This window comes from Monodon monoceros, unplaced genomic scaffold, assembly GCF_005190385.1.
Source record: "Monodon monoceros isolate NGI ecotype Baffin Bay Population unplaced genomic scaffold, NGI_Narwhal_1 Super_Scaffold_11, whole genome shotgun sequence".
NCBI lineage: Eukaryota > Metazoa > Chordata > Mammalia > Artiodactyla > Monodontidae > Monodon > Monodon monoceros.
In genome coordinates this window covers 5,511,540-5,539,328 of record NW_021703767.1, presented here as the reverse complement: position 1 = coordinate 5,539,328, position 27,789 = coordinate 5,511,540, and the positions used below count along the sequence as shown (strand labels likewise).

The following is a 27,789-nucleotide window of genomic DNA, read 5'->3' as shown; positions in this document are numbered from 1 at the left end:
CTTGAAGTCTTCAGAGTGTGAAGGAGGGAAAACTGTGGCTTTTCTGAGAGGTCTGCTGTTAAGTGAGTTAGCTGCTGATTCCTGGGAAGGAATTTTCACCACGTACTCCGAAGAGGAAAGAAACATCTGACGTGTGATCCTCGTGTCCGACAGGTTCTTATTTACCTACTTTCATTCAAGTTATTCTCCAGCACATACTAAAGAATTTTCTATGTAAATAAGATGAAAGCCTGCTATCTGATTCATCCCTTTCCTTACACAACTTCCCTCTCCTCCCACAGCCCCACATAAGCTAGGTGTGCCTGTAGGAAGGAGATGGTGGCACAAACAGCAGAATCCACTCTTGCTAGATTCAGCTGAAAGGGGTTTATTACAGGTTATCGGTGCCTTGCAGAACTTCTGGAAGGCAGAGAACCCAGCCCTGGCTGTGCACAGCCAGGAACAATGCATACGGAAACACTCAACCACACGGCAAGTTCTTCCAGCAGAAGCCCTGCTACTGCTGCTGCTGCCCGGCCCTTGGCACTGGGCACAGGATGCTTGATGTCTGCCGACTGCCCTGGCACAACTCTGTGGATGCCTCTGCCTCTGTGTCTGCCGGACGGGGCCTCTTCCTATGTTTGGTTGCCTCAGCTGGGTTCACTTCTGCTTTCTCAGATCCTGCCACGCTGCACCTATTGGGCTGGCCCTTCGCCTGGGTGGCAGAATTCTGCTCCCAGGACACCTGTGGTGGAGGGAGAAGGTGGAAAGAGAGGGTACTGGGCAACCCAGCCTGTAGGCCCCCATCTATTACCACCAGGGGATAACCCTGAATTTGTCATTGCTCTTTACACATTACAAAGCAGCCAGTGCACACTTTCTTGTAAATGTCTTGAGACAGAAACAAGCCTTGATTCATTATCACGCCCATTTCAAACACAGGGGAGGATGTGAACCTCAGAAAGGCAAATCTGACCACACTCAGTCAGTTGGAGCTTGAATTTGAGGCTTCTCTAGCGAAGCTGTTTCTTATCATACCTCATCGGCCTTTATTTTTTTCCTAGAAAATGGAGGCATTTTGGCTAGTGTCATGAGTTGAATCGTATGTCCTAAAATTCATCTGTTGAAACCCTAACCCCTAGTGTTTCAGAATGTGACATTTAGAAATATGGCCTTTAGAGAGGTAATGAAGGTAAAATGAGATCATTAGGGTGGGCCTTCATCCAAGATGCCTGGTGTCATAAGAAGAAATCAGGACACAGGTACACATAGAGGGAAGAGCGTGTGAAGACACAGTGAGAAGACGGCCGTCTACGTGCCAGGGAGAGAGCCCTCAGAGGAGCCAAGCCTGCCCACACCTTGACCTTGAACTTCCTACCTCCAGGACTGGAGCCAATAAATGTCTGCTGTGTAAGCTGCACCGTCTGTGATGGTTTGTTAAGGCAGCCCTAGCAGACTAATACAACTAAGAAACCGATTTTGCCTTTCCAATAGAAAAACTTTTTCCAACGATATTTATATCTTTTTTTGGTTCTCTTCCTAGACTTAATGAGTTTGGGGAAATTTTTGATCTCACCAGTGCTTATTCTTTTCCATTGATTCCCACAGATGTGCACTTATCTGATTACCTAAATGCCACAGCTGGGTAGTCATCTGAGCAAGGTGCATCCAGGTAGGGGCCAGAGAAACGGGATTATGAGAGAGAGAGGCTTTATATTACCAAAGCCTGATGTGAACAGTGGAGGCTGTGGGTTTCAGAATGCCTCTATTTTAGGACAAAAGAGAATCTCTCTCTCTTGGAAAAAGCTGTAAGTACCAAAAGGGCGCTAACTTGGTAAATGCAAAGTTAGGAGAAATGGGAAATGTGTTTTCATTTGATGCGAGAGAGAACACTGCAGTTGTGGAAAGCCACCCCCTTGCCTGCCGCCGCTAAGGCCGGACCCTGCTCATTAGTCTCTGCCACTTAGCACAGAACTGGAAAATTGCAATTCTCCGCACTAGCGGCCTCCATTCAATAGATCCTGAGCCAGCGGGCAGGAGCGAGAAATCGCCCAGAGCTCGGAGCTCGGAGCTGGCTTGCTGGGATTCCACGCTCCCGCCCAGCAAGGGAGGCACTGTTTTAACTCAGGAACAACTGGCTGAGGATGCTGTGGCCTCTTCCTGTTCATTTCCAGCTTTTTAAAGAATGTGTTGTCTTTGTTTTTATTGGCGTTTCATGAAATGGCTGCTCTGTGTCAACATCGTGATGAACTAGGTATACCAATTTATTTTTATTATTATTTTTTTCCCAGGAGGAATTGACCTTTTCCCTAACACTAGCTGCCTTGTTCTCTGGATATATTTTGATCCAATTTGAGGCTTAAAGGATAAACATTCCAATTCTTGCTTTTCTTATTTGTCCCTTTACTTTTCCTGTCTGGAGGGCTGGGTTTGGATCCTTATGAAGGAAGCTAGGCTGGCTGTCCTTGGGACACTCGGTGGTAGCCCTGGTCCGGAGAGGGTCAGTGGCCAGCTCTCAGAGTCCCCAGGAGCCCGAACACAATGTGTCAGTTAGCTTATATGTATCAAGGGCAACCCAACTGACAGATGTTAATTCTTTCCAAGTTAACATTATACTTTGAAAGAAGGTAGGACATTCTAAGAAATTTGGCATTAAAATACCCCATTTGCAGGGCATACTAAGTTAAATGACTGTTATTTCTTGATGGCATGCTAAAATTTAGGTCCTTTTATAGTACGCTCTATGCTTTGCCTCCTAATCAAGGCAAACTCCTACTCAGGACAATTATATCCCAATTTACTGCTTATGTGCAAATTTCTGATCTACAGGATTAGGCCTTAGGAAGTAATATGTTTCTAGAAAATAAATCCTAAAATATGGAGGGTTATAAATGTGTAAACGAAAACCTTTACCCGTGTGTGTGTGTGTGTGTGTGTGTGCACGCGTGCGGGCACAAGCCCCTGTGTTCACGAATTACTGCCAGTATCTTTAGGCAATGACTTTGCCTCATTGTAAACAAATGTGAGAGTTCCTTTGATCAAGCGTGGTGGTTAATATGATATATTTTGGAATGATGCTGAATTTCCAACTTTTAAAATCATATCCTGAGCTGTTGCAGGATCCAGGAGTAGCTCTGTTATACCCTGGATGACTACATGTCTGTTAATTTCTACAGAATTTATGCTAATTATTTGAAGTCTGCCACTTTGATGGTAACTGCATGGATGAAGAATACTTTTTCAACAAGTGAAGAATAATTTTTCAAAAAGTGTTTTCTCATTGGTGAAGGGCCCCTGACCCGCCCCCCCCAATCTGGGCAGGTGGGTGTGAGGTTCACTTTGGGTTCGGGCCTCCTCCCTCCACTCTGTCCCCTTCCCAGAGACCTTACCTGGCCACCTTAAAGCATGCACACTCGCTCTCCCACTCAGCACCCTGCTTTATTTTTGAAATTTCTGAAATTCTAATACTTATCCGTGAATTTACCTTTTTATTTTCTCTTTTCCCAGGAGAGCAGGGTTTTGTGCTTGCGCTCTGTTTTCTCACAGCCCCTAGAACAGTGATGGGCCTGTACGAGGCCTTCCAGGTCATTTGCTGAACGACAGAATTTGGTATAAATTCTCCTGGACCACCTAGTAAACAGGCAGATTTTAGCTGGTAGACGGTACCATGTGTTTAGACTTGGACTATTTAAGATTTCTTTTTCCCCCTAAGCAACATTAACTGGTCCATACAGAAGGCTGTCATCTTGGCCTCTGTCTAAGGCCCTGAAAGTAACAACATCCTGGGGAATAAAAACAAGACCTGGATTCTGAATCAGCCCATGGCCAGCACTCACTGGGTGCTCTTGGGTGAGGCACCTTATGGTCTCTGAGCCTTTGTAAAATGGGGACGGTGGATATCCCCTGCAGCTCTCATAAACGTTTGCAGAAGCCAGACAAGGCACAGAATGCAAAGTTACTTTGAAACCTAGAGAGCCCCAAAGTTAGATTAGGTCTGAATTGTGTCTTTCCCCAAATTCCTATGCTGAAACCCTGACCCCTGCCGCCCCCCAACCACCATTGTCCTTCAGAATGTGACTGTGTTTGGATATAGTGCCTTTGAAGAGGTGATTCAGTTAAAATGAGGTCATCAGGGTGGGTCCTAATCCAATCTGACTGGTGTCCTTATAAGAAGAGGAAGAGACCCCAGACCATGTGAGAACACGGCAAGAAGGCAGCCGTCTACAAGCCAAGGAAGGAGGCCTCAGGAGAAACCACAGCATCTGACACCTTGGTCTCGGGCTTCCAGGCTCCAGAACTGTAAAAAAAAAAAAAAAAAGTCTGTTGTTTCAGGCACCCAGTCTGTGGCATTTCATAATGGCAGCCCTACTGGTTAATACAGCTGCTCAGTAAGAAATTTTGATGGGCTGTAGGAATGATCTGTGTTTATCAGTTCACACTCTGTGTTTATCATGCAAAGAGGATTGTAGTCTATCAGACCGTTCTCCCATTGGATGGATTTTCATGACAACATCATAGACTTGTCATATCCATTTGGGATTGTCTTTACCCGGTAGCAGTTCCTTCCTTTTACATTTATGATTCTCGATTTTCCATTTGCCATCAAATGATCTGTAAAAGAAAATCCACTTACGTCTAGGAAGGAAGATCCATTTAATGCTCAGGGAAGACTGGTTCTTAACATAACGACATCTTTAAGAGGGGCTACCTCAACGTTTCTCTTATGATATAATAAAATGAAGACCAGCAGGGCCATTCCCTGTCTCAGTTTCTGCAAGGAAAAGGCAATATTTCAGGAAAATGGTGTAAGGAATACCTAGAGCCGTGCAAAGTATAAATCTGAATAAGACTGGATGTTTTCCTGGTGGGGAGGTCATGGCAGTGCTGAATCCTGAGACATCCCAAGCCCCAGGGAGCACCATTTCTTCATCAGGCTGGGGCCATCGGCAGTGCTCTGGGTTGTGCCTGGGTTGTTTGATGAAGTGTCTTCCCAGGGAGGAAAGTCTAATTGCTTGGGACGCTTTTGCAGCTGTGCCTTTTGTTCTCAGAGAGAAGATAGATGGGGACACGGAGAGATGGATAATGGGTAGGTAGACGGATACTGTGGTGGAAACAGTCAGCTGTCCCGCCTGATAGGTTTTTTGTTTGTTTGTTTGTTTTTTTGCGGTCCGCGGGCCTCTCACCGCTGTGGCCTGTCCCGTCGCGGAGCACAGGCTCCGGACGCGCAGGCTCAGCGGCCATGGCTCACGGGCCCAACCGCTCCGCGGCATGTGGGATCTTCCCGGACCGGGGCACGAACCCGCGTCCCCTGCATCGGCAGGTGGACTCTCAACCACTGCGCCACCAGGGAAGCCCCCGCCTGATAGGTTTTAATCCTCACCTCCTCAGTCTGCCTCATGTCTCTGAGACCAGATGCTCCAGGCAATGGGCCTGAAGGTCTGTGGGGGGCCCTGGTCCACGGAACATGGCAGTTGGGGTCCTACTCACACCTCCTGAGCTCTATGGTCAGGAAGTGGGTTTTCCTCTCATTCTCCAGGGGAGTTGGCAATTGCTATCTTTTTGCATCACACCAGTGGATTGGAATAAATAATCTGTTGGCCGTTCTCCTGGTAAGCTTTAGAATTCCTTCGTGGAGGGACATACAGAAATGATCAAATTCCAGGACCCCAGACAGGTACAGGTGATAAGGACTGCTCAGTCCCCGGGAGTTTACAAGGCGCTCAGGCTCAAAAGCCACCGCCAGGAACCGTGCGGGATGTGTTTTGTCCACGTCAGGCATCGGGACCCTGAATAAAAACGTCAGATGCAGCCCACCCAGTGCAGATGTGAGCGGCAGCAGAGGACAAGCGGGGTGGCTGCAGGGAGATCTGGAAATGAAGACGGCCCAGGTCCCCTGCACAGCTCACCGAGATCTACTGTCCCTTCTGATGGAGAAGCTGTGCAGGGCCCGGTGCCCTCAGGGCCTCCCAGCGGCAGGGACTGGCACGGCCCTTCTTCTGCACTCTCGTAGGTGTCTATTCACAGGACCTGGGAGTCCTCTTTAGGTGGAGGAGTCTCTGTGCTTTGTGCTGCTGAGCAGGGACCGTCCCAACAAACACAAGCCCAGCAAACGCCATAGGCCACCTGAGGGGCCTGATTCCTTGACGCCCCTGCCGGGCTGTGTTTGGCGGTTGCATGGCCAGCCCTGCTGGACAGCATCCCTTCCCCTTTGCGTTGGGGCCCGAGCATCCATAAGTCTCACCACTGAGCAGATGCAGGGCCCTGGCTGGGCTGGAGAACCACGTGACTGTCCACATCCGTCTCTGACGTAGCAAGGCCTGCCCGTCACAACTGGGCCTGCGTGCAATTTACACCATGGCCTGGATTTGCACATGACACTGGTGACTAGTTGCAGCAGGCTTTTTAAAAGTTTTTTAAAAAATTCTTTTGGCCCTACTGTGCGGCTTGTGAGATCTCAGCTCCCAGACCAGGGACTGTCCCTGGGCCATGGCAGTGGAAGCCCAGAATCCTAACCACTAGGCCACCAGGGAACTCCCGGAGCAGGCTTTTAAAACAATATTTTTACTTCTCCATTTTTGAGATGAGCAAACTGAGACTCAGAGAAGCTAGGAACCTTCCTGAGAGCCACAGAGCAGGCAGAGACACCCCCAATCCACCTCGCCTTGACCCCACAGCCCTGCTTCTGCCAGTGGCCTCATCCGGGCCGGGAGGGTCTGAGGGTTGGGAAGGAGTCAGCTCCATCCACCAGGGGGCTGGAGGGCTCTGTCTGCCTGATGTGAGGCCTGCCTTTTGTTTATTCTCTGACATGGTTCTGGTGGCAGGCACTGCTCTGGGCATGGAGGGGCTTAGCCCACCCGGAGCTCCCTGGCATGAGAATCTACCAACAGTGGGAGTATCGGAAGATGCCCACCTCTGCACGCCTGGGCACCCCTTCTCCCACCAGGGCCCTGACCATCCCCTAAAACCCTTTAGGCAACGCTTCCTGACGTCATTCCAAGTGACCACATTTTCCATCCGAGAGAGGAATCTCACCTCTTCCTCACCATGTCACCTGAGGTCAATGCCCCACGGAGGCTTTGCCGTAACACCTCCCAGTCTCCTCCTCGAGAGGCCATGTGGTGGAAGAGGGGCTGAGGACCCCCTGCCACGTGGAAATGAAACGGTTCCCACCCAGGGTGAGTGACTTGGTGTAGTCCTCCAGGAAAGGCCTGCACTGGACAGCCGCCTACCTTATTGATTAACGGACTCACTTGCAATCATTGGTTACTCATGGAACACCTACTATGTGCCGAGCCCTGGCTGAGCCACTGGAACAAGGCAGGTGATGTCCCTGCCCTTACGGAGCTCATGCTGTAGTGGGACAATGGACCACAAACTAGAGAGGAGAGCAGGAAGTAGAATAAGATAGTGAGCGCCCCAAGAAGAGCCACAATGCGGTGGGGGGAGGGGATGGGGTGGGCCCTGGAGGGTGCACACCCTCCTGGGGCCCCTCCTGTCCCCAGCGGGCATGGCTGAGGTCCTACCTTTGGGTCTCAGCTGCTGCTGGTGGTAGGCATCTCTCCTCTGCCCTGGAGTGACGGTGAAGGGAGGCTTTCGTATGGCCACCCTGCACCCTCCGTGGTCACCATCACCCAAGTCATGGGAGAAGACCCTTGGCAGGCAGCTTGATGACTGAGATTTCTGCAGGGCCAGGGGCTCTGGGCACTGGCAGTGGTCCCTCAGATGCTCTCCTCCATCATCCCTTCCCTCCTGCAGAGTCTGGGATGCTCAGAGCTCTGCTTTTATAGATCCCAGGACCACATGGACCCATCTCCAGACCCTCACATCATTTGCATTGAACACTGTGCCACCGATTCTAATTAGCTGTCCCCTCTCCACCACAGTCTGGGTCCCCCTCCTGCTTTGCACGTCCCTGGATGGCTCAGCAGGAGTAACCATGGCAGACCTTCCCCAAGAAATGCTTGACTCTACAAAGTAGAGAGAGTAACGATTCCTGAAATATTAGTGGTTTCTTTTTTAAACACTGGAATACTTTTCAAACGAGGGAGAAATCGATAAATCACTTTTGGCTGAAGATATTAGTTGAAGATATAATTGTGAAATTCATTTTGATGACCTGCCCTTACTGTCTCATTATACATTCCCTAAATATACATAATTTTCCGCATCTTCATTCATCATGTGTCAAAAAATAATATTGCTGTTTTCTTCCATTATTGCAAAAGGGAAAAGATAAACCAGGGTATTCAAAAGCTTCAGGCTGCAGCAACATTTTAAATCTGAAAAAGAAAGCTCCCATCTTCTGTTGAGTCAGAGCTCATTTTCCCCCTTTGCAATCACGGTACAGCAGATGCAAGGGTTCCTCCGGGAGGACAGGGGCTTGGGTCTCCAAACCATCTTATGACAATCTTGGTACAGAAGCTGCTGCTTCTCCTCCCTGCTGTGGGCAGGTGAGCTGGAGCCATCACATTTCAGGTTTGCTAGATATTTGCACTTTAGTCCCGGGCTCATGTGATAACATTAGTGAAACATTTTTAAAGGATGAACTTGAGGTTCAGGAAACTCCTATCCCTCCTAATGGCCCTGTCCCTTAGAGAGTCTCTGAAGAAAGGGCCCTGCAGTGTGGAGTAAAATGTGGATGGCTACCCGATGCAGTAAGAGACAATCCCACTATTCTCCGTATCATCTGGGTTCTCATGGGTTAAAAAAGATTGCCCCAAATAGTCCCTGGACATTGGTGCACTCAAAATCTCTGCATTTAGGGGGCTCGGCAGTCAATCTGGGATAGAGGAAAACAATTCTGCTGATTTAGGTCATGGACCAATCAGTCCGGCAAGGCTTACAAAGCCAGCATCCTCTCCTCCCAGATGGAGGTGGGATTGGAGGGCTCCGGGCAGAACCTGCTTAGTCTCTGGGAAAATTGAGAGGAGCCTGCTCAAGGACCTACAAAGGAAATGTCACACAACCAGATGCATCTCTCTCTCTCTCTCTCTCTCTCTCTCTCTCTCTCTCTCTCCCCCTCTCTCTCTCTCATCTATCTACTTATTCTATCATTCTATCTATCTATCTATCTATCTACCTATCTATCATCTATCTATCTTTTCTAACTACCTAGCTATCTAGCTAGCTATTTATGAGAGGGAGAGAGAGAGAGAGAGAGATTGTGTGAGAGAGAACAGGACAGAGTAAACAGGAGAGAAGGCACATGTCTCGCATATATTCCCAGTGTCCTCTACCCTCTATGCTGGGGGCGCTGCCTGAATACTTTCATCCAAGGGCACTAAGACAGGCATTGAAGAGATGGACCACATTTAGGTTAAGTGATGAACTCAGGCTGCCTGGTGACAAAGTCAAGGAATAGAGCCTTGTCCCTGCTCCCTGGCTGGGCTTCCTCTCCTGCCTCAAATGCCCCCAATTTTCCCATCCCCAAGCTGGACGTGCTCTTCACACTGTCCGGCCCCTTTGCTCCAGGTGTGAGCCCAGGGTGGCAGGGTTGCTCTCCGTCCAGGTGCCGAGGTGGGTTCTGCCCCCAGTTCTTCCTGGAATTAACCTCAGGACCTTGTTTGTTACTTCATCTGAAGCCAAGTAGCTGGGTCTCAACTCTGCCTGCATCTTGGAATCACCTGAGAGGCTTTTTTTAAAAAGTAGGGCTGTCTGGCCTTACCTGCAGGGATGCTGATTTATCTAACTTGGTCTTGTTCTCAGGAGCTCTTCCGCTGTGGCCATACAAAGAGGCAGCCCTGAGTCTGGGGTGGGTCCTTGTGTCTGTATTAAAAAATAATGCCTTTGGGACTCTCCTGGTGGTCCAGTGGTTAAGACTCTGCGCTTCCACTGCAGGGGTCATGGGTTTAATCCCTGGTCCAAAAAAAAAAAAGCAAAATAAATAATGCCTTTAATGATTCTAATGATTAACTTTCACTAGACCGAAGGAGTGATTAGAGGGTTTTATTTATCTGTTTGTTTTCAGCATTTAGCTGGAAAGGTCATAGCACACAGGGACAATCAGCACAGGTGATCACTTTGCTTTGGCTTGTACCCTATTTTCAATGATCGTAACCGTGAATGAGTTCAATCTTCTGATTTAGCAAAAAATGCAAAGCCTACCTTGTGGAACAAAATGTAAGACTTGTGAAAGTCCAGCTTGACTGTGAAGGTCGAATGGTGTCATCCATCTGTGACAATGATAAAAACAGAAGCCCTAATTAAATAAGTAAATCTCATTGGTAATAGAAGGGTGTGTGCACAGAAACTTAGCGACATTTTTAGCTCCAGTGGTGGTATCACTGGGTCCATATCTGTAGCACTATTTAAATTGTATCTACATGAGAAACCAGAGGAAAGTAACATCATTGCTAAAATTTAAAAAGAAATTTTAATTGAAGTATAGTTAATTTACAGTGTTGTGTGAGTTTCAAGTGTACAGCAAAGAGATTCAGTTAAACATATATATATATATGTATATATATATTCGTTTTCAGATTCTTTGTCATTACAGGTTATTACAAGATATTGAGCAGAGTTCCCTGTGCTATACAGCAGGTCCTTGTTGTTTATCTATTTTATACATAGTAGTGTGTATCTGTTAACCCTAATGTTAAATGGGGCCATAAGAACAGAAAATCATGCACAGAAAATATCTACGATGTTGCGACTGTGTCTTTGAGTTTCATCGTCCCTCCCTCACAGGGGTAGAGGCCAAGCAGCCAGAAGATGCTTCTTCTGAGCTCAGAGGAGGTTCAGGACGCACTCCACGGGCTTGTATTTTGCAAACTAGGTCTTGTACTGGGGGTGGTGCCACGTGGTGCCCCGGAGGCTTTGTTGATCCAGAGCTGCTGTCCGTCTTCCTGCTTGCAGCTCAGTGATTGCCTTATGTTTGTGTTTTTCTTGCTCCAGATGGGCAGAAGAAGGTTCAAGAGGAGTTCGACATCGACATGGATGCGCCAGAGACAGAACGCGCAGCAGTGGCCATTCAGTCTCAGTTCAGAAAATTCCAGAAGAAAAAGGCTGGTTCCCAGTCCTAGCGGGAGAGCCCCTTCCTAGTCTGCCAGAAGTCACCACCTTCAACCACCCTGTCAAGAAATTAAAAGAACAACACCTTCGAGGGAAATCGTCTGCACATGATACCCACGTGCACTGCAGTCCCGCAATGCATGTACAGAGACCCGTGATATTTATACCCTTGTAGGAAGGCATAGACTATGCAATTGTGAGCGGCTTAATATCTGTTTATCTCCAGTATCATTCCTCTTGCAACTGATTATTTTCCTTGATGTTGTAATAAAATGGAGTTGAGATGCATGATTCAAGTGTCTGCCTCCACTTCTCCCTTTATATTAACTTGGGAAGTTACCGTTGCTAGAAGTAAGGCTAGATGTCTATTTTCTTCTCCCTCTAAGAGTTAGAGCCGAAACACGGTGGGTGCCTTCTGTGAGGAGCTTTCCTGCTGAGAATGGAAGATGCGTTCTCAGCTGTGCCTGTCTCATTTGGAGAGTTCTAACCTCTGACTGGCGATGGCGGTGAATTTTCTTCTTATGATTGGATTAGAGCCCTGGATCCTGGGGTGCTAGAGAGTCAGAATGTTCCCTGGGGAATTAAGACTCATCCAGGAGAACAAGAAGGGGGAGGGCGATGCATCTGTTTAGGGGCAGTCACCCAGGTTTACACAGCAGACGCATTTTGCATTTCGGAGCTCCGCAGGGGATGCCCCCACTATTGAGGGCCGGTCTGCCGCTCACCAGCAGCTCTCCGTACCTGGGTTGCTCCAGGGCCAGGTTGCTCTCTGGTCTGCCCTCCCATCCCCCTCCACAGCTCCTGACACCCCTCAGGGAGTGAGCTGCCACCTGTTAGGATTATTTAGCACATCCTGCAATTTGGAGAAGCTGCAAGTTCTCTCCCATCCCATCTCTTCCTCTGCAAACCTCGTAAGTAACTTGCTTCCCACACCCCAAAGGGTAGGCAGGGAGGAGAGGGCTGTCACATGCAGGGAACACTCCTTCGAGTCAAGAGCCGGGGGCGGGGTGAGTGCCTGCCTTGGGGCCCCAGGTGGCAGGAGGCCCCTGCCCCCGAGACTGGTTGTTGGTTTGAGCTTTGCCACATGAGAACCTGATGTGGAAGCTGCATTTCGTCCTCATTCCTTTTCCTGGACAGTTCTCTGGGGCTGCTAGGGACAGGGTGAACTCGGGCTCCTCTGATGGGTTTCCAATTAGACAAGCACTAGTTAGGATCATTGCAGCACTGGCAAGCAGCCAGGGCTCCTTGGGACTCCTGATGGCCTGTGGTCCCCACTGAAAAGAGGACAGTGAGTTGAGGGAATTCTCCATAGAAAGCTTCATTAGACAGCAGGGGTATGAATGTGACGTAGTCTTCTTTGGAGTACGCTGGAGCACCAATGTAAAGAAAGTTGGGAACAAAACAAGTGCTTAAGGAATTCCAATGAATTCCCTCTACATCCCATCTCACAGCAACCCCATTGCTCCCTCATTCTCTCCAATATTTCACATAAAGGAAGTGGGATATCCCCTTGCTGGATGTGTCTGGACCTGATGGCCAGCACAGTTCAACAAATCTGGAAGCAAATCTTGTTTTATAGTGAGGATGCTCCCCCAAGAGGGGACTTTTCGTGCAAAGCAGGGAGTCCTAGGGAGGGGTTCTTCCCCAATATTCTAAGGGACAGGAAACTCCCCCTCCCTCCCTGACAAATCTCCATGGGAGCAAAAGGAGGGGAGTGGGGTGAGGGCTGTGATATTTGGAGAGACCCCTCAATGATTCTGATACACCTTCATTCCAATCACAGTACAAGGGTGTATCTTACTTCTTGTGAACCACAGGGATGAATTTAATTTTTTACTTCCCAGGTGGATTCATGAGAGTCTAAAACTCCAGCCAACAGCAATGGGGGGGGGGGGACTCCAAATGTGCCTCCCTCTGCATGGAATTGGGTGTGTTGGGTCTATAGGTTCGTGGAGCCAGAGGAAAGAGCAGTGGCTCATGACTCCCGCCTTTGGAGGGCCTTTCTGCTCCCGTGGGCTGCAGTGTTCACTGCAGAGAAGAGGATGGAACTTTCCTCTCCAGGGTGCACCCGAGCTGGGCTGCACATGGTGTCAGTTGCGTTTCATGCATGTTTATTGAACTCCTACTACATGTATGTACTTGGTGCTGTCACGGTGCTGGCAGGCTGGTGGGGAAGAGGCATCGATAAATAGACAGTAAAATGGGGAGATTCATACTGCAGTGCAACAGAGAGAAGACAGCTCATCCAGGCTTGGAGAATCATTCAAGTCTTCCTGAGGAATTGCCACCCTCAGCAGCCATCTGAAAGATGGTGGGAGTTGTAGTTAAATAGCCTGGGTGGTTGGCTGGTGGAGGAGAGTCAAGAAAAAGCCCAGGAGAAAGAGGTGCTGAACTTTGCAGACTCAGAGGTACGATGTATTAGCACACTCCAGCTTGGCGGGGGGTGTACTGCTACCCAAACTTGGGCAGGCCAGGAGACAGGACCCCAGCACTTGGGACTTGGAACTGGATTCATCTCTGCCCTACAGGTCGGCCAAGTGACCGCAGAGAAGTTTATCTTGAGCAGCTGATTTCCTTACCATCAAGGTGATGATAAAAATCTTCTTGGCAAGGTAGATGGGAAAATGTTAGGGATTTAAAATATCTCATTGTGGGTGTGTGATAAATGGAAGATTATTAATGATAAACCATGAGGTAAAGAGTCAATCATCACCTCCATCACCAGCACGCTTTTTCTTGAGTCAACCCAATTCATGGGACTCTGTTTCTCTTGGCTGTAGCCAGCTGGACCAGTGGTGGGCACCTGACCCAAGAGGTGGGCTCTGACAATCGGAATCTTTTCCTCATGAGTTTGAACCAATAGTCATGGGACCTGAGCCAGTTAATGGGAAGGAGATATTGAGTAGGGGCTGAAGCTGGTATTGTGGCAGGTTAAAGCTGCCCAAAAATCTTAAAACAAACTTTTTTTTTTTTTGCAAGAAGCTGCAAAAGTTCATGTGGAGAGAGATGCAGGGGGATGCATGAGAGGATCCAAGACCCAAGATATATGGGCCCACAAGAGATGGGAGGGCAGCCTAGGTTGATTCATTTGGTTGAAATGAGCAGAAACCAACTCACATGAACTAAAAAAAGAAAGAATTATTCGGGTCTCACAGACATCCAAGAATAGAACATCCAAGACCTGCAGGAAAAAAATAAAATGCCACGGACAAGCAGAATTACACGAATTTATAACTAAACTGGGGTACAGTGAGGGAAGAATTGATGTCTTTATATTGTCCTTAGAGCATTTTATGACTTTCAGTCAAGTTTTATAGTTTTCTTCATATAGGTCTTGCAGATTTCTTTCTGTTCTATTTCTAGGGATTTCATAGTTTTTTTGTCCTTCTAAATAGAACTTTCCCCAAAGTGTTCTCTAGTTGGTTTTGCTGTTTTCTAGGAAAACTACTGATATCCGTATATTTAACTCATTAACTACTCATCTTACTGAACTACATAATATCTGATCATTTTTCAGTGGATTCTTTAAGATTTCCAAGCAGACAGTCTTATCTATGATCTGTAATTAACAATATTTTTTCTCTTCTTTTCTATTATTTTTAGCTTCTTTCTTTGTTCTTTCTTATACTTATGTCTTCCTTATACTCCATCCTTGTGTTTTGAGGGAGGCGTAGGGATTTTTCCATCTCAAGTGACAGTGAGAGACCATCTCATGCATGAGGTAGGCATCTCCATAGGTCATTTAATTGGGTTTTTTGATTTTAACTTCATGGGGTTGTCTTTTCTCAAGTCTTGCAAGCCTAGTATTGTACCTTTGAATGCACACATTTTGTATACCCTGAAGTTTAACCTCGATAAATTAGTATAATTGTAGGGGAAGATTAGATAAGGGGAAAGAGTTTACGATTAGAGTTTATTTAGAATTTGTGTTTAAGGTGAGGATTCATATTAATGGCATGTTAAGGAGTTTTCACTTGACTCCAATTCAAATCATGGATGATCCAGGTGGGGTTTTCTCAGTCACTGTGCAATGTCCAATATCCTAGCTTGGGCTGCTATGATATAATACCATAAGCTGGGGGGCTTAAACAATAAATATTTATTTCTCACGGTTCTGGAGGCTGGAACTCCAAGATCAAGGTGCCAGCAGATTTGGTTCCCCAGTGAGGGCTCTCTTCCTTGCTTGCAGACGGCATCCTTCTTCTTCTTTTTTTTTTTTTGTTCTTCTTCTTCTTTTAAAGTTTATTTTATTGAAGTACAGTTGATTTACAATGTGTTAATTTCTATTGTACAGCAAAGTGATTCAGTTATACATATATATACACACACACATACACATACATACATATATATATGTGTGTATATATATACATTCTTTTTCATATTCTTTTCCATTCAGTTTATCACAGGATATTGAATATATTTCCCTGTGCTACACAGTAGGACCTTGTTGTTGATCCATTCTCTATATAATAGTTTGCATCTGCTAACCCCACACTCCCAATCCGTCCCCCTCCCCCCTTGGCAACCACCCGTCTGTCTCTAAGCAGATGGCCTCCTTCTTGCTGTGTCCTCACGTGGTGGAGAGAGAGAGCTCTGGTGTCTCTTCTTCTCTTATAAGAGCACCAATCCCATCATGGGGGTCCACCCTCATGACCTGTTCTAAACCCTGTTACCTCCCAAAGGTACCATCTCCTAACATGATTGCATTAGGAGTTAGGGTTTCACCCTATGAATTTTGGGGGGGCACAAACATTCAGTCCACAACATCCACCTTCTCAGGGGCAGGGCTCACCAGCTCTCCCAAAAGTCCTTTACCGTAATGTGATTGGACTGAATAACGCACTGGCCTTGCTCCACAATCCCACTGATCGACCACCTGGCTCTGATGTGTTCTCATTGCCACTGTTTCCTCTCAGTTGCTGCCTTGATGTTTTCCTCACAGCTGTGACAGTGGACTCTGCTCAGTGCCACGTTGCCCTTTTGGAAACAGTTTGCTCTTTTGCTAACAGATGCTTAATTGAATATCGGTGACTGTTGCTTTGTTTTATGTGACCTCCCTGGGAGTCAGGGGTGGGTCTGCAGGGCAGGGATAATGATGGGTTTGCATAGGGCCTCATCAGGGTTTATGGATAAAGCGACCAGAGGATTGTCAAAAGTACAACACTGAACTAGCCCTCTCTCTGCTCCTTGCCCTGTAAAGCAGATGTGAATATGAAGATTTTGAATCCCCGATGCTACCATTCTCGTTATTTCTATGTGCCAGTGTTGCAGGGTCTCTGCTGCTTGAGAGTTTAGAAAGATGCCATCACATGAGTTGTGACAGCTCACAAAGGGTGGGTGGATGGAGAAGGGCTTCTCTGTTAGTGCCTTTTGGGTTTCAGGGAGGGTTTTTTTTTACAGCCCCTCAACTAAAGAACCATTTCCTAGCCCACCTGTGAAATGAACTGAGGCGTTCCAGTGAGATGACTGTCTTGTCCCAGGCCAGGCTGTCATTGACTTATGAGATGGATTCCTGCACAGAGACACCTGGTTGCAGGTTAAAGCAGTTAGACTGGGAGAAGTCTTCCCTGCCATGTTCTCATGTGTACCTTACCGATGCCAGAAACATCACCCTGACTACATGTTTCCCTCTGGTACTGCCACGGCCACCCGTGCCCTAGTCCTCTAACCATCCACTGTGCTGTGGAAGCCACACATGGAGCATATCCAGCTCGAGATGGGAGAGCTTGTGCCCCACACTCTAATGATCCACTGGTCCAAAGGTCTGGGTTGACCTGATAACTGGGAGAGAGCCTCACCACTCACACCGGGATCACTTCACTGTTCCTCTGATTCTTCCACTTTGCACCCGCTGTTCTCTTTCTAGAACATTCCCCTGTAGCAGCCAGAGTATTCTTTTAAGAATGTGAATCTGCTTGTGTCACCTTTTCCTTGCCTTATTGCCCCCACACTTAAAGCCTTGCACCAGCTTCCCTGTGCTCTTAGGATAAAGCCAATCTCCTTGATGTGCCCTCTCCCCTCATTTTCTGGATATTTCAGTCTGCCCCTCAGTCTTTGCATCCGGTTACCTCCTACCATGCTTTAGTTCTGAGCTGACAAGTTACCTTCTGGAGCAGCTGAGGTAAAACTAACTGCTGGAAGAGCTCAGCCCCCAGATCCAGGAGACGACACCCAGTAGAAGCTTATTTCTTACTCAGTGCAGAGCCTGAGGCAGGTGTGCTGAGCTGTGGCAGTCCTCCTCATGGAAGATGACATCAAAAGTTTGTAAAGGGCCAGGTCCAGAAATGACTCAAAGCAGTTCCACTGGTCTGAACGCAGGCACGTGGCTACACCTATTTTCTAGGGAAGCAGGAAATTCGTCCACTTGTGTGTTCAGGAGGTGGAGGAAACACGCCACTGTTTCTGGTGCAACTCCTCCCCTCACACCCCCACCCCACACATAGGGTCCTGTTCTTGAAGGCTCTTATTACAGCTTCACTTTCACATGCATTTATGTGCTTCTTTGATCAGTGTCACATCCTCTGCTCAGCTCCGTGAGGTCAGGGACATCCATTTGATGGCAAGTTTGCTTGCTAAATATTTGCTGGGAGAGTGAATGAATAAATACATATCCAAGTTGCATGTACTCTGAAGAAATCAGCTCCCATTGTATTTGAGGGCATGAAGATCCATATTTGAGAGACATAAAGGAACCCTGTGTTTTCATTCAGTCAACAGCCAAGTAAGACCTTGATTTGGTCAGAGTTCAAAATCAGCCTTCATGCTTCATTTTTCTTTCTTAAGAGGGTCTTAGAAAGGCAGTCATGTGGTGGATTTTTTAAGTCAGCCCAGCTGACAATGCGTAGACATACAATAGAATCAGGATAGATGGGCACCAAGACATGTACATTTCTAGGACACTTCCTTCCAAAAAATAAAAATAAAAAAGCAAACAAATCCCCAAGCCTGTGGTGGCTGCAAAGACAGCAGGTGTCTGAACACTGCAAATCCAGGATCCTGATTAGCATATTTTTTGTCATTCCTTCAATGTGGAATGAAGCTCCTCCTCTCAACCTACCCTCTCAGGGGAGCAGACCGCCCTGCACCTGTGGTCAGCAGAGCCAGGCTTTGGCTCCAACTCAGTTACTTCCACTGGTGTTGTCTTGGGCAAGAACCATAACTTCCACTGGCCTCAATTTACCCCTCTGTAAAGTGGGTATAATAAAGTCCCCAGGGTGGTAGGGAGGGAACAGAGTCCCTTCTGTGTGTCAAGCTGAAGCAAGCCACTGAGCACTTTATACATATATTATCTCATTGAATCTTATTAATCTTATAAAGTAGGTGCTTTATCCCCATTTTACAGATGACAAAACTAAGGCTCAGAGAGGATCAGGAAATGCTTAGGGTCATGCAGTTAGTGAGGGGTGAAGTGGAATCTCTCATCTGTGTCTGACTTGAGAGCCTGGGGTCCTTGACATCTGTATCACTCAGTACGAGGCATCAAATACGAATTTCTTATGCACATAGGGTGGCTTTAGGGGTCTACAATCTTTAGTGGTCCCCATGATGCCTCCCTCATTCATTCAAGCCCTTAGGAGTTCCTTTTGCCTCCGAATTCCAACAAGGGTGGTAGATAAAATAATGGCCCCCAATGATGCCCATGTTCTAAGCCCCAGAAAATATAAATATGTTACCTTAGATGGCAAAAGGGCCTCTGCAGATGTGATTAAGTTAAGGATCTTGAGGTAGGGAGATCATACTGGTTGTCTGGGAGAACCCAACATAAGCATGGGGTCCTTATCAGAGGGAGGCAGGAGGATCATGTTAGAAAAAGATATGATGATGGCATAGAGGTTGGAGTGATGCCCTTTGAAGACGGAGGAAGGCGCTGTGAGCCAAGGAATGCAGGTGGCATTCAGAAGGTGGAAAAGGCGGAAACAGCTCTTCCACCAGAGCCTCTAAAAGGAACTCAGCCCTGCCCAAATCTTGATTTTCAATCCTTAAGATGCATTTTGGACTCCTGACCTCCACAGCTGTAATAGTAAATTTGTGTTATTTCAAGGTACTGGTTTGCTGTAATTTGTTACAGCAGCAATAGGAAATTCATACAGTGGTGTTTTCTGTGCTGTATCTCTTGTACCTTAGCACTTGGTGTGGTCTTGTAACTTACCTGCTATGCGTGTGCTAATTATTATCGCACTAGCTAATGGAGAATCCCTTGGCAGGGGGAGACCACAGTTTACCCCTCTCCATAAGGACAGTGCAGACACATCAGTGCGTCGAGTAGAAATCTGTTGAGGTCCAAGATGGTGGCCCAGTGATGAGGCCATTGAGATGACTGGCAGATCACCGTGTCACCAGGGTGGGTCTCTGTGGATGGAAGCTGCATAGCATCGTCACACCCATATTTTCTGTGGGATCCCCCAAGGTGGGAGATGTTGATGGCTGAAGTGACCTGGCAGCATCATGGCATCAACAACTGCCAAGACCGCAGAACTGTGGGCAAAGACCACATATAGGCGTGTCCTGCTGCAGAGGTTGGCCTGGGGCCAGCGCTGGCTGTCATCGCAGATCTTCTCGTGGTTCAGGTGTTGCTCAGGCTCTTTTGTGTGTGATCTGTTTGCAACCCAGCTAGCTGGCAGCCTTTGCAGCACTAGGGCACTGAGCCAAGCTGACGAGCACAGTGGCCATGGGAATGGCTTTGCTGCTGCAGAGCTGTGAGTGGGGAGGGAGCAGTGCAGACTCTGCAGCCTTTGTAATTTTCCCCCAGCATCGCCGCCCTCCCGCTGCAGTGTAGCTCCAAGTGCATCCTCCTGGTGGAGCTGAATGTTGGCTGGGAAAGCAGGACTCGGGATCCTTTATTAATGTGATAACCTCCGAGGGGGTGTGTGATGGTGATTCCAGGGAGCTGTTTGTGGAGTGTGTTTTGTGACTGTCTGGGTCTAAATGAACTTGCGGGCTCTCAATCCAGCACTCACTCACTCGGTCCTCTCACCCCCATCTACCGCTCCCTTATGTGCCTTCCTGTTCATAAATCAAAAAGGGTTCAATGCTTCAAGCCACCGGGGGTGGGCCGGGGGTGGGATCTCATCCAGCCCCGCATTTCATAAACAAATAAAGCAAGGCTCCGAGAAATGGAGTGGTTGGTCCATGGCTGCACCACCTGGACCTGGCCCAGAGTCCTAAAGGGCCAGCATGTCCCCCGATGAAGCTTAACCCACAAACAGGGCTGATTCAACACACCCCCGACTTTCCATCAGAGACACGAGGCTGTGCTTTCCTCCAGCCAGGCCTCAGGAGACCCCCCACTTGCTAGGCTGCACAACCTTTTGCTAAAATTCCCTGGGAATGGAAGTGGAAGAAAGCTCGGAAGCAAACAAATATGGTGCCTCTCCATCGCTATTACAGTCCAGCTCTCAGAAAAGCAGAGGGTAGGGGGTGGCGATCAAGATTTGAGTTCAGCTGCTTTAACCAAGACCCCCAGTAAAAGTGGTTCCAATGACAGGCTTGTCTCACCTGTGACAGTCTAGGTGAAGCCTTCCGGGGCTGGGAGAGCAGCTCCTGGGATCAGAAACACTTTCCTTCTGTCTCATTTGACTCCATCCTGAGGACCTGCCCTTTCCCTTCTGGTTTAAGATGGATCACCATGATGTCCACATTCCAGTTCCAGGAAGGGGACACGGGACAGACACCTGGGAGGATGGATATAGAGGGGTGGTACATTCTCTGCCACACCAGGGTCACCTTTGGTGGCCTAACTATGGAGATGGGCATCGTCTATGGACCAAGTTCCCTGGACAGTTGCTGTCTGTCCACTTCTCTTGGTATGTCTGGTCTGGGGAGTTGGGATTGATGTGGTGAGACAAATGGTCTGCGTGTCTCCCGTGTCTCCTGGCCCTGGTCACTCCAGTTAATGCTTATGGCCTCCTGCAAGCCTCTGCTACTCCCCGGGGGCTTGTCTCAGCCTGCATGCAGGTCTCGGTGGTGATGGGGCATCACTGCTACTCAAGGCAGTCCCTGGCCAATGCCCAGTGGGGGGCTAGAGGACAACCATCCTGGCTCCCTTGCTCCTCAGGTGGGGTCACTCCGAGGCTGTACCATCCTGCCTTCCAGAGATCCTGGTGGAGGTGACCCCCAATAGCACGTAGTGACCTGCTCGACCACATGCTCTTTATTGGCTTTACTCCCTTCCTGCCTCATGTCAGCACTTCCCCGCCCATGCTCCCTCTGATAACCAACCCGTCAAACCACCTTCATCCAAATCCTTGCCTTAAAGTTTGCTTCTGGGGGAATCCAAGCCAAGACTGTGAGACAAGGGAGACGTGTGGGCATTTTTAGCCAAAACTCCAGGTTCCAAGAATTCTGGACCATATGGAAGATATGTTTTGTTTATATTATACGTTTTACAACCTCCTTTTATGAAGAAATCAGCTTCTTAAGAATTAAAAAATGGGAAGAACTGACTTATGTTTCTGGAGCAGCCTCACCCGCTTCATCACTGGAACTTCAGCCAAGAAACCCTCCCTCTTGTCCTTGGGAATTTCCTGTGAATGCTCCTCTGCTTTTTCAGGTCAGAGAACAGGAAATTCAGGTCGTTTCAGGGACTCTGCCTTCTTTATTGATTTGTTATGACTTGGCGCTCAGGTCTCTAGGACATGGCTTCTGCATCTCAGGATGAACAGGGGTAATGCTCTCTGCATGTGTGCATCCATCCCTCCCCCCAGGGATGCTCCCCAGGGCCCACTCTCCCTGCTCCTTCCAGATGTTCCCTTCCTTGTTTTTGTGGAGTCTCGCTCGGCCCCCTTACCCTCCAGGCTGCTCTCCAAATGATCCTCGTTCCCTTGCATTTGGTCCAGTCTTGCTCCCTCAAGGCCCTCTCCCAGAGGGTTACTGCGTTCCAGAAGGGTCCTTGATGCCTGTGACAATAATTCTCTGATGGACCCAAGATCTAGGCATCCTGGCTGCACAGAACAGAGCCTGTCTCCCTGCACCTATGCTGTCCTAGGACCATGATAAGCTATTCCAGTTAAAATCAGTTCCGTTTGGGATGACACGGATTGCACTGTGGCCCCTCAGAATTTCCCGAGCACCATCTCTCCTCTTTTCCTGTAATTTCTAAGCCCCAGGCTATGATTCCCCAGTTTTCTAAATGGATGATCTGACAAACTGAGTTGTCTTCTGGACAGATTATACCATCTTTATCTTGCTTTAACCTGGATGCCTGAGCAGTGTTGGCTCAGTCCTGTGTGTGCTCCTGGGTTGGCTTTGGCCTGAGACCACACTCCTCCTCTATGTGAGGTCTCCCCAGGACATCATGTCAGTGTTTCTCCATGGGGTCCTGGACTTGACAGCCCTGTTCTGTAATAAGGGGTCTGACTATGCGTCTGAGCCAACAATAGCTCCAGCAGGTTTTGAGGATAAGGTGGGACCAGCAGAGTTTTGAGTGCAACTGAACGAGAAAGACCCAGAACTTTTTTTTTTTTGGCAATGACTGCCAGGGAATCCCCAAGACCCAGAACTTGATATACCACTGGGGGTGAGGAGGGAGAACCGCTTGTCTCCTCTTCTGTTCAACTTTCCTGCTCTTGGGTTGCTCTTCCTTTCTGTCTCACCTGGATTCCTACTTTTGATCTCTTCATCATAATAGTTGTATTGCTCAGGGTAATTAATGCTAGCTGCTGTAACAAACAACCCCATATCTCAGCAGTTCAGTATACAAGAAGCGTGTTTCTCACTCCTGTACAATCTGATGAGCACTGTCAGCTCTCCCGGGCAGCTCTCCACCCAGGTGGTGACTCAGGGATTCAGGCTCCATCTCTTGGGTGAGTCTGCTCTCCTTGGGTCATTTGCTTGTGAGAGAAAGAGCTTGAGTGCTTACCTGGTGTCTTAGTTTCCTAGGGCTTCCATAAAAAATTGACACTAACTGGGGGCTTAAAACAACAGAAATTTATTGTCTCACAGCTCTGGAGGCCAGAATTCAAGATCAAGATGTTGGCAGGGTTGGTTCCTTCTGGAGACACTGAGGGAGAATCCATTCCATGCCTCTTTCCTAGCGTCTTGTGCCTCTGACAATTCTTGAGTTTCTTTGGCTGTAGACACATAACTCCAATCTCCGCCTCTATCTACACTTGGACCTCTTCACTGTGTATCTGTGTTCTTTCTTTCTCTCTCTTTCTCTTTCTCTCCTCTTACGAGGATACCTGTCATTTGATTTAGGGCCTACCCTAGACTCAAGGTTATCTCATCTCAAGATCTTTGACTTCATTACATCTGCAAAGACCCCTTTTCACAGATAAGGACATCTTCACAGGCTCTGGGGGTTGGGGACTTGGATATGTCTTTTTTGGGAGCCACTCTTCAACGCACTACACAAGGTTTGTTTTACTGTCAGCCCTAGAACTGCCACAAGAGTCCACCCACATTCCATTTCCCAGAACTAGTTGCACAGCACAGCTCTATTTGCAAGGGAGCCTGGGAAATATAGTTGTTCTGTTTGCTCAGAGGGAGGAGACAGAAGTGGTGGGCATATGGCCAGTCCCCAACATTGGCTAATACTCAAGGGAGCACTTCCTCTGAGCCAGGTGCCCTGCTAAGGACTTTGCAAGGACAATCTCATTTTAATCATCTTAATTCTCACAAGAAACTTCTGAGGTTGATGCTCTTTGTTATCCAGGTAAGTAAACAGAAGCACAGAGTCCTCTGAACAATGTCCCATGTCATTTGTAAATGGGAGAACCGCTGTTTTCATCTGAGCAGACTGTTTTCAGGGTCTGTGCCTTTAGCTCCTATGACAAAGCCTCTAGCAGCCCTGATGCCTGGCTGTTGGTCTTTGTGGGCACAATTGTTACCCTCTCTCACACGTCCCCTAGTCTGTTCTCAGACCCGTACTCATCACTGGGCACTGACTTGTCTGGAGCAAAGTGCTTAGAGGGTGACATGCTCTTTCCTTCACTCTGGAAAGGGTCTCATCTTTCTTCTCCCCACAATGACTTGTTCAAGGACACCTCAATGGACAATGATGAAACAGCCAAAATTCTTACCGTCTAGGTCCGCAACCGGATGACATCAATCCACGAGGATGACAATGCAGATACCCCAAGTTGATTGAAGTAAATGTTAACAAGATCATCTGTCAAAGAAGAAAAGCTGGCTAGTGGAGCATGATATGTTCCTCAAGCACAATTATTGACCTTCGGGTGAGAGGACACTGAAAATTTATTTCTATTTTGGCTGCTCACAGAACTGCATTTCAGCATCTCTAGCATAATCTGCATCAACCTGCAAAACGTCAGTTGGCAGCTTGTTTGAGGTGGATCCAAACTACCTTGTCTGAATAGAGCCATGCAGCGTATCTGTAAGCAAAAGGGCCTTGGATTCACGGAGTGTGGGGAGGAGGGGACCAGGGTTACTGTCTCTCTCCCTGTTGTCCCGTCTGTTCTGGAAAATTTTCTGCTGGCTTGCAGAAGTCCAAAGAGCGAAAAACATGCTTGTGTAATTTTGTACTTCATTACGATTATTGATCCAGATCTGTCTTGTACACATAGACACAAAGAAATAAATATTTGTTTAAGGAAATAAAGTCCAGGAGAGGAGTGAGATTGGAGGAAGGGTAAGATTGAAAAAAAAAAAAATCCAAGAGGAAAAAAAAGGGAAAGAGAGGAAGGGAAGAGAAAAATAGGAGGAAAGAAAATAATTTCCCTCTAGCTTGGTTTTGAGGTAAGAGAGAGTACTTCTCTCCATGCCCTTGACAAGGGCATAGTTAGGGGACATGCCTGCTAAAAGTTATGGCAAATCTGCTCTCAGTTACTGTAGATGCAGTAGATTTCATCCTTGGAGCTGGAGTGCCGTGGTCCATCCATGGATGGGGGAAGAGGGCACCTGAGGGTCTGAGTTGGCATCAGTTTACTTGGTACCTGCTATATAGGAGGCATTGTATCAATTCTACAGGAACATAGAGAGAATGATGTAATTAGGTACAAATCTTTCTTTCCTGTCTGCTTTGATTAAGCATGATGTTAAGACATGACCATCTGTCTGCAAGGAGCTTGATTTTTAATGGATGTGATGGACATGCCCACAAAGAAGGTAAAAGTGGCATGGTCTCTGAAAGACACATAGATGAAGAATGGGAAGGGAGTGAGATACATTTCAACCCAAAGAATCCTTTGTGGCAAAGTATGGGTCTTGAAGAACACACAGAAATTGGATGTGTGGAGATAGGGAAAGGGACATTCCAACAGGGGCAGCCACAGAGGCAGGAAAACGCTTTTTGGGATAATAGCAGCTGTTCCAATTTGGAAAATGCATAGGGAGCTTGGAGTGGTGTGGTGGGATTGAAACCTAAAAAGGTAGGTGAAGGCCAGGCCAGATTACAGATGGCCACCGGGGCAGAGATGGCTAGCTGTTCACCAGCCTGTCTTCTTGTCTTGGGCATGAAACCAGGCTACACTTCTCAGCCTTCCTCACACTTAGCTGTAGCCATGCAGCTGAGTCCCAACCAACAGAATGGGCAGGAGCCACATGCCAGAAAGGGGAGCGGAGACTATAGGTGGGTGGAAGGTGAGCCTGCCCAACTGCATTACCACTTCCTACCTTGCCAGCTGCTGCCACCACCACCACCACCACCACCACCACCACCTCCACTACCATCAACACCAACAGCACAACCATCACCACTATCATCACCACCATCATCACCTCCACCACTATCACCACCAACACCACCAACACCATCACCACCACCACCACCACCACCATCACCACCACCACCACCACCTCCATTACCATCAACACCAACAGCACAACCATCACCACTATCATCACCACCACCACCACCACCACCACCATCACCACCAACACCTCCACCACCACCATCACCACCATCACCACCACCACTACAACCAGTAGCACCACCTCCACTGTCAGAACCACCATCACTATCACCACCATCACCATCACCACAACTGCTGCCATTACTGCTGATAGGAGTTTCAGGTGCACACACTGTGCCAGGTATTGTTCTAAGTACTCTCATGTTTTCTCTCATTTAACCTGGACATTGACCCCGTGAGGTAGGCACTATGATTAGCTCCATTTTGAAGATATATTTAGAACCATTTGTTGTGTTCTAGACCTTAGGGATTTTAACTTATCTATAGTTTTGAAGTTCTTTGAGATCAAGTCTTAAATATTGGTATTCAGGTAATAGTTTAGGCTTTGTTTTCTTAATCATGCTCATCACAAATCTTGCAGCCTTTCACTTAACCTTGAATTGTAGACCAGTGTTTTCAAAGGTAAGCACATTCATCTGCAGAGAGTAGAAGAAGGGAAAGATTGAGAGGGAGGCAAATTCTCATATTCCATTTAGAAAGTCCACATGTAACATCTGAAACTGAAATGCTAAGAGCTATATAAACATTGTTTCAATCATTTTTGGTATTTTCATGATTATGACTGTGTTAATGTAATCCAGAGCTGAGTCATTTAATCTACTGTCATTGCATTGTCTTTTTTTTTTTTTTGGCAGTACGCGGGCCTCTCACTGTTGTGGTCTCTCCCATTGTGGAGCACAGGCTCTGGATGTGCAGGCTTAGCGGCCATGGCCCACGGGCCCAGACACTCTGCGGCACATGGGATCTTCCCAGACCGGGGCATGAACCCATGTCCCCTGTATCGGCAGGTGTACTCTCAACCACTGTGCCACCAGGGAAGCCCATGTCATTGCATTTTCTTTCCCTGGAGCTAATAACTGCCTAATTTTTTCTTTGCTTAGGTTTCATGTACTTATTACTATTTTAATCCCAAACTTTCTACCAAAAGTGTATCTATCCTCAGTATATTCAAATTCCTCAAGTTATCTGTATTTTCCTTCATTATTTTTTCTACATAGTCCTCCATTTTCTTGCTGCAATAGGACGGCAGAACAGCTTTCATCCTGGCTTGTCCATCTATCTACCTCTCAGGTACTCAACCTTTCTGCTGTGTTGGGGCTCTTGTCTTCTGATTCTCATGTGTTACTCTTTCTTGGTTAACTTCTTCATGTTGATGGAATGTATCTTTGGGTTCCTACTAAGACAGAGTGCCAGAAGATATAGTTTTTGAGACCATGCATGTTTGAAGATGTGTTTTTCTTAACTCTTACAATTGAATGATAGTTTTGCTAAGCATAAAATTCTAGGTTGTGAATAATTATTTCCAGATTCATATATTGTTTTTTTCCCCATCTTTAATGATACATAATTTACAGACAATAAAATTCATTTATTAAAAGTATATAGTGGAGAAGAGGAACCAAGATGGTGCAGTAGAAGGACGTGCTCTCACTCCCTCTTGTGAGAACACCAGAATCACAACTAGCTGCTGGACAATCATCGACAGGAAGACACTGGAACTCACCAGAAAAGACACCCCACATCCAAAGACAAAGGAGAAGCCACAATGAGACAGTAAGAGGGGCGCAATCACAGTAAAATCAAATCCCATAACTGCTGGGTGGGTGACTCACAGACTGGAGAACACTTATACCACAGAAGTCCACCCACTGGTGTGAAGGTTCTGAGCCCCACGTCAGGCTTCCCAACCTGGACGTCTGGCAAGGGGAGGTGGAAGGCCTGGAGAATCAGACTTTGAAGCCTAGTGGGATTTGATTGCAGGACTTTGACAGGACTGGGGGAAACAGAGACTCCATTCTTGGAGTGCATACACAAAGTAGTGTGCGCATCAGGACCCAGGGGAAGGAGCAGTGATGCCAGGGGAGACTGAACCAGACCTACCTGCTAGTGTTGGAGGTTCTCCTGCAGAGGCAGGGGGTGGTTGTGG

General features: G+C 47.5%; 1 protein-coding gene across 1 annotated transcript in view; it reads left to right on the top strand.

Annotated features, from left to right (window-relative positions):
* PCP4 (Purkinje cell protein 4) overlaps positions 1-11,280 on the top strand; it is a 56,047-nt gene extending 44,767 nt beyond the window's left edge. The window contains exon 3 of the mRNA XM_029214930.1: positions 10,873-11,280. Within this exon, the coding sequence (XP_029070763.1) occupies positions 10,873-11,000 (128 nt within the window). The 3' untranslated portion in view covers positions 11,001-11,280. The remainder of the gene's footprint in view (positions 1-10,872) is intronic.
* Positions 11,281-27,789: the final 16,509 nt, after the last annotated feature.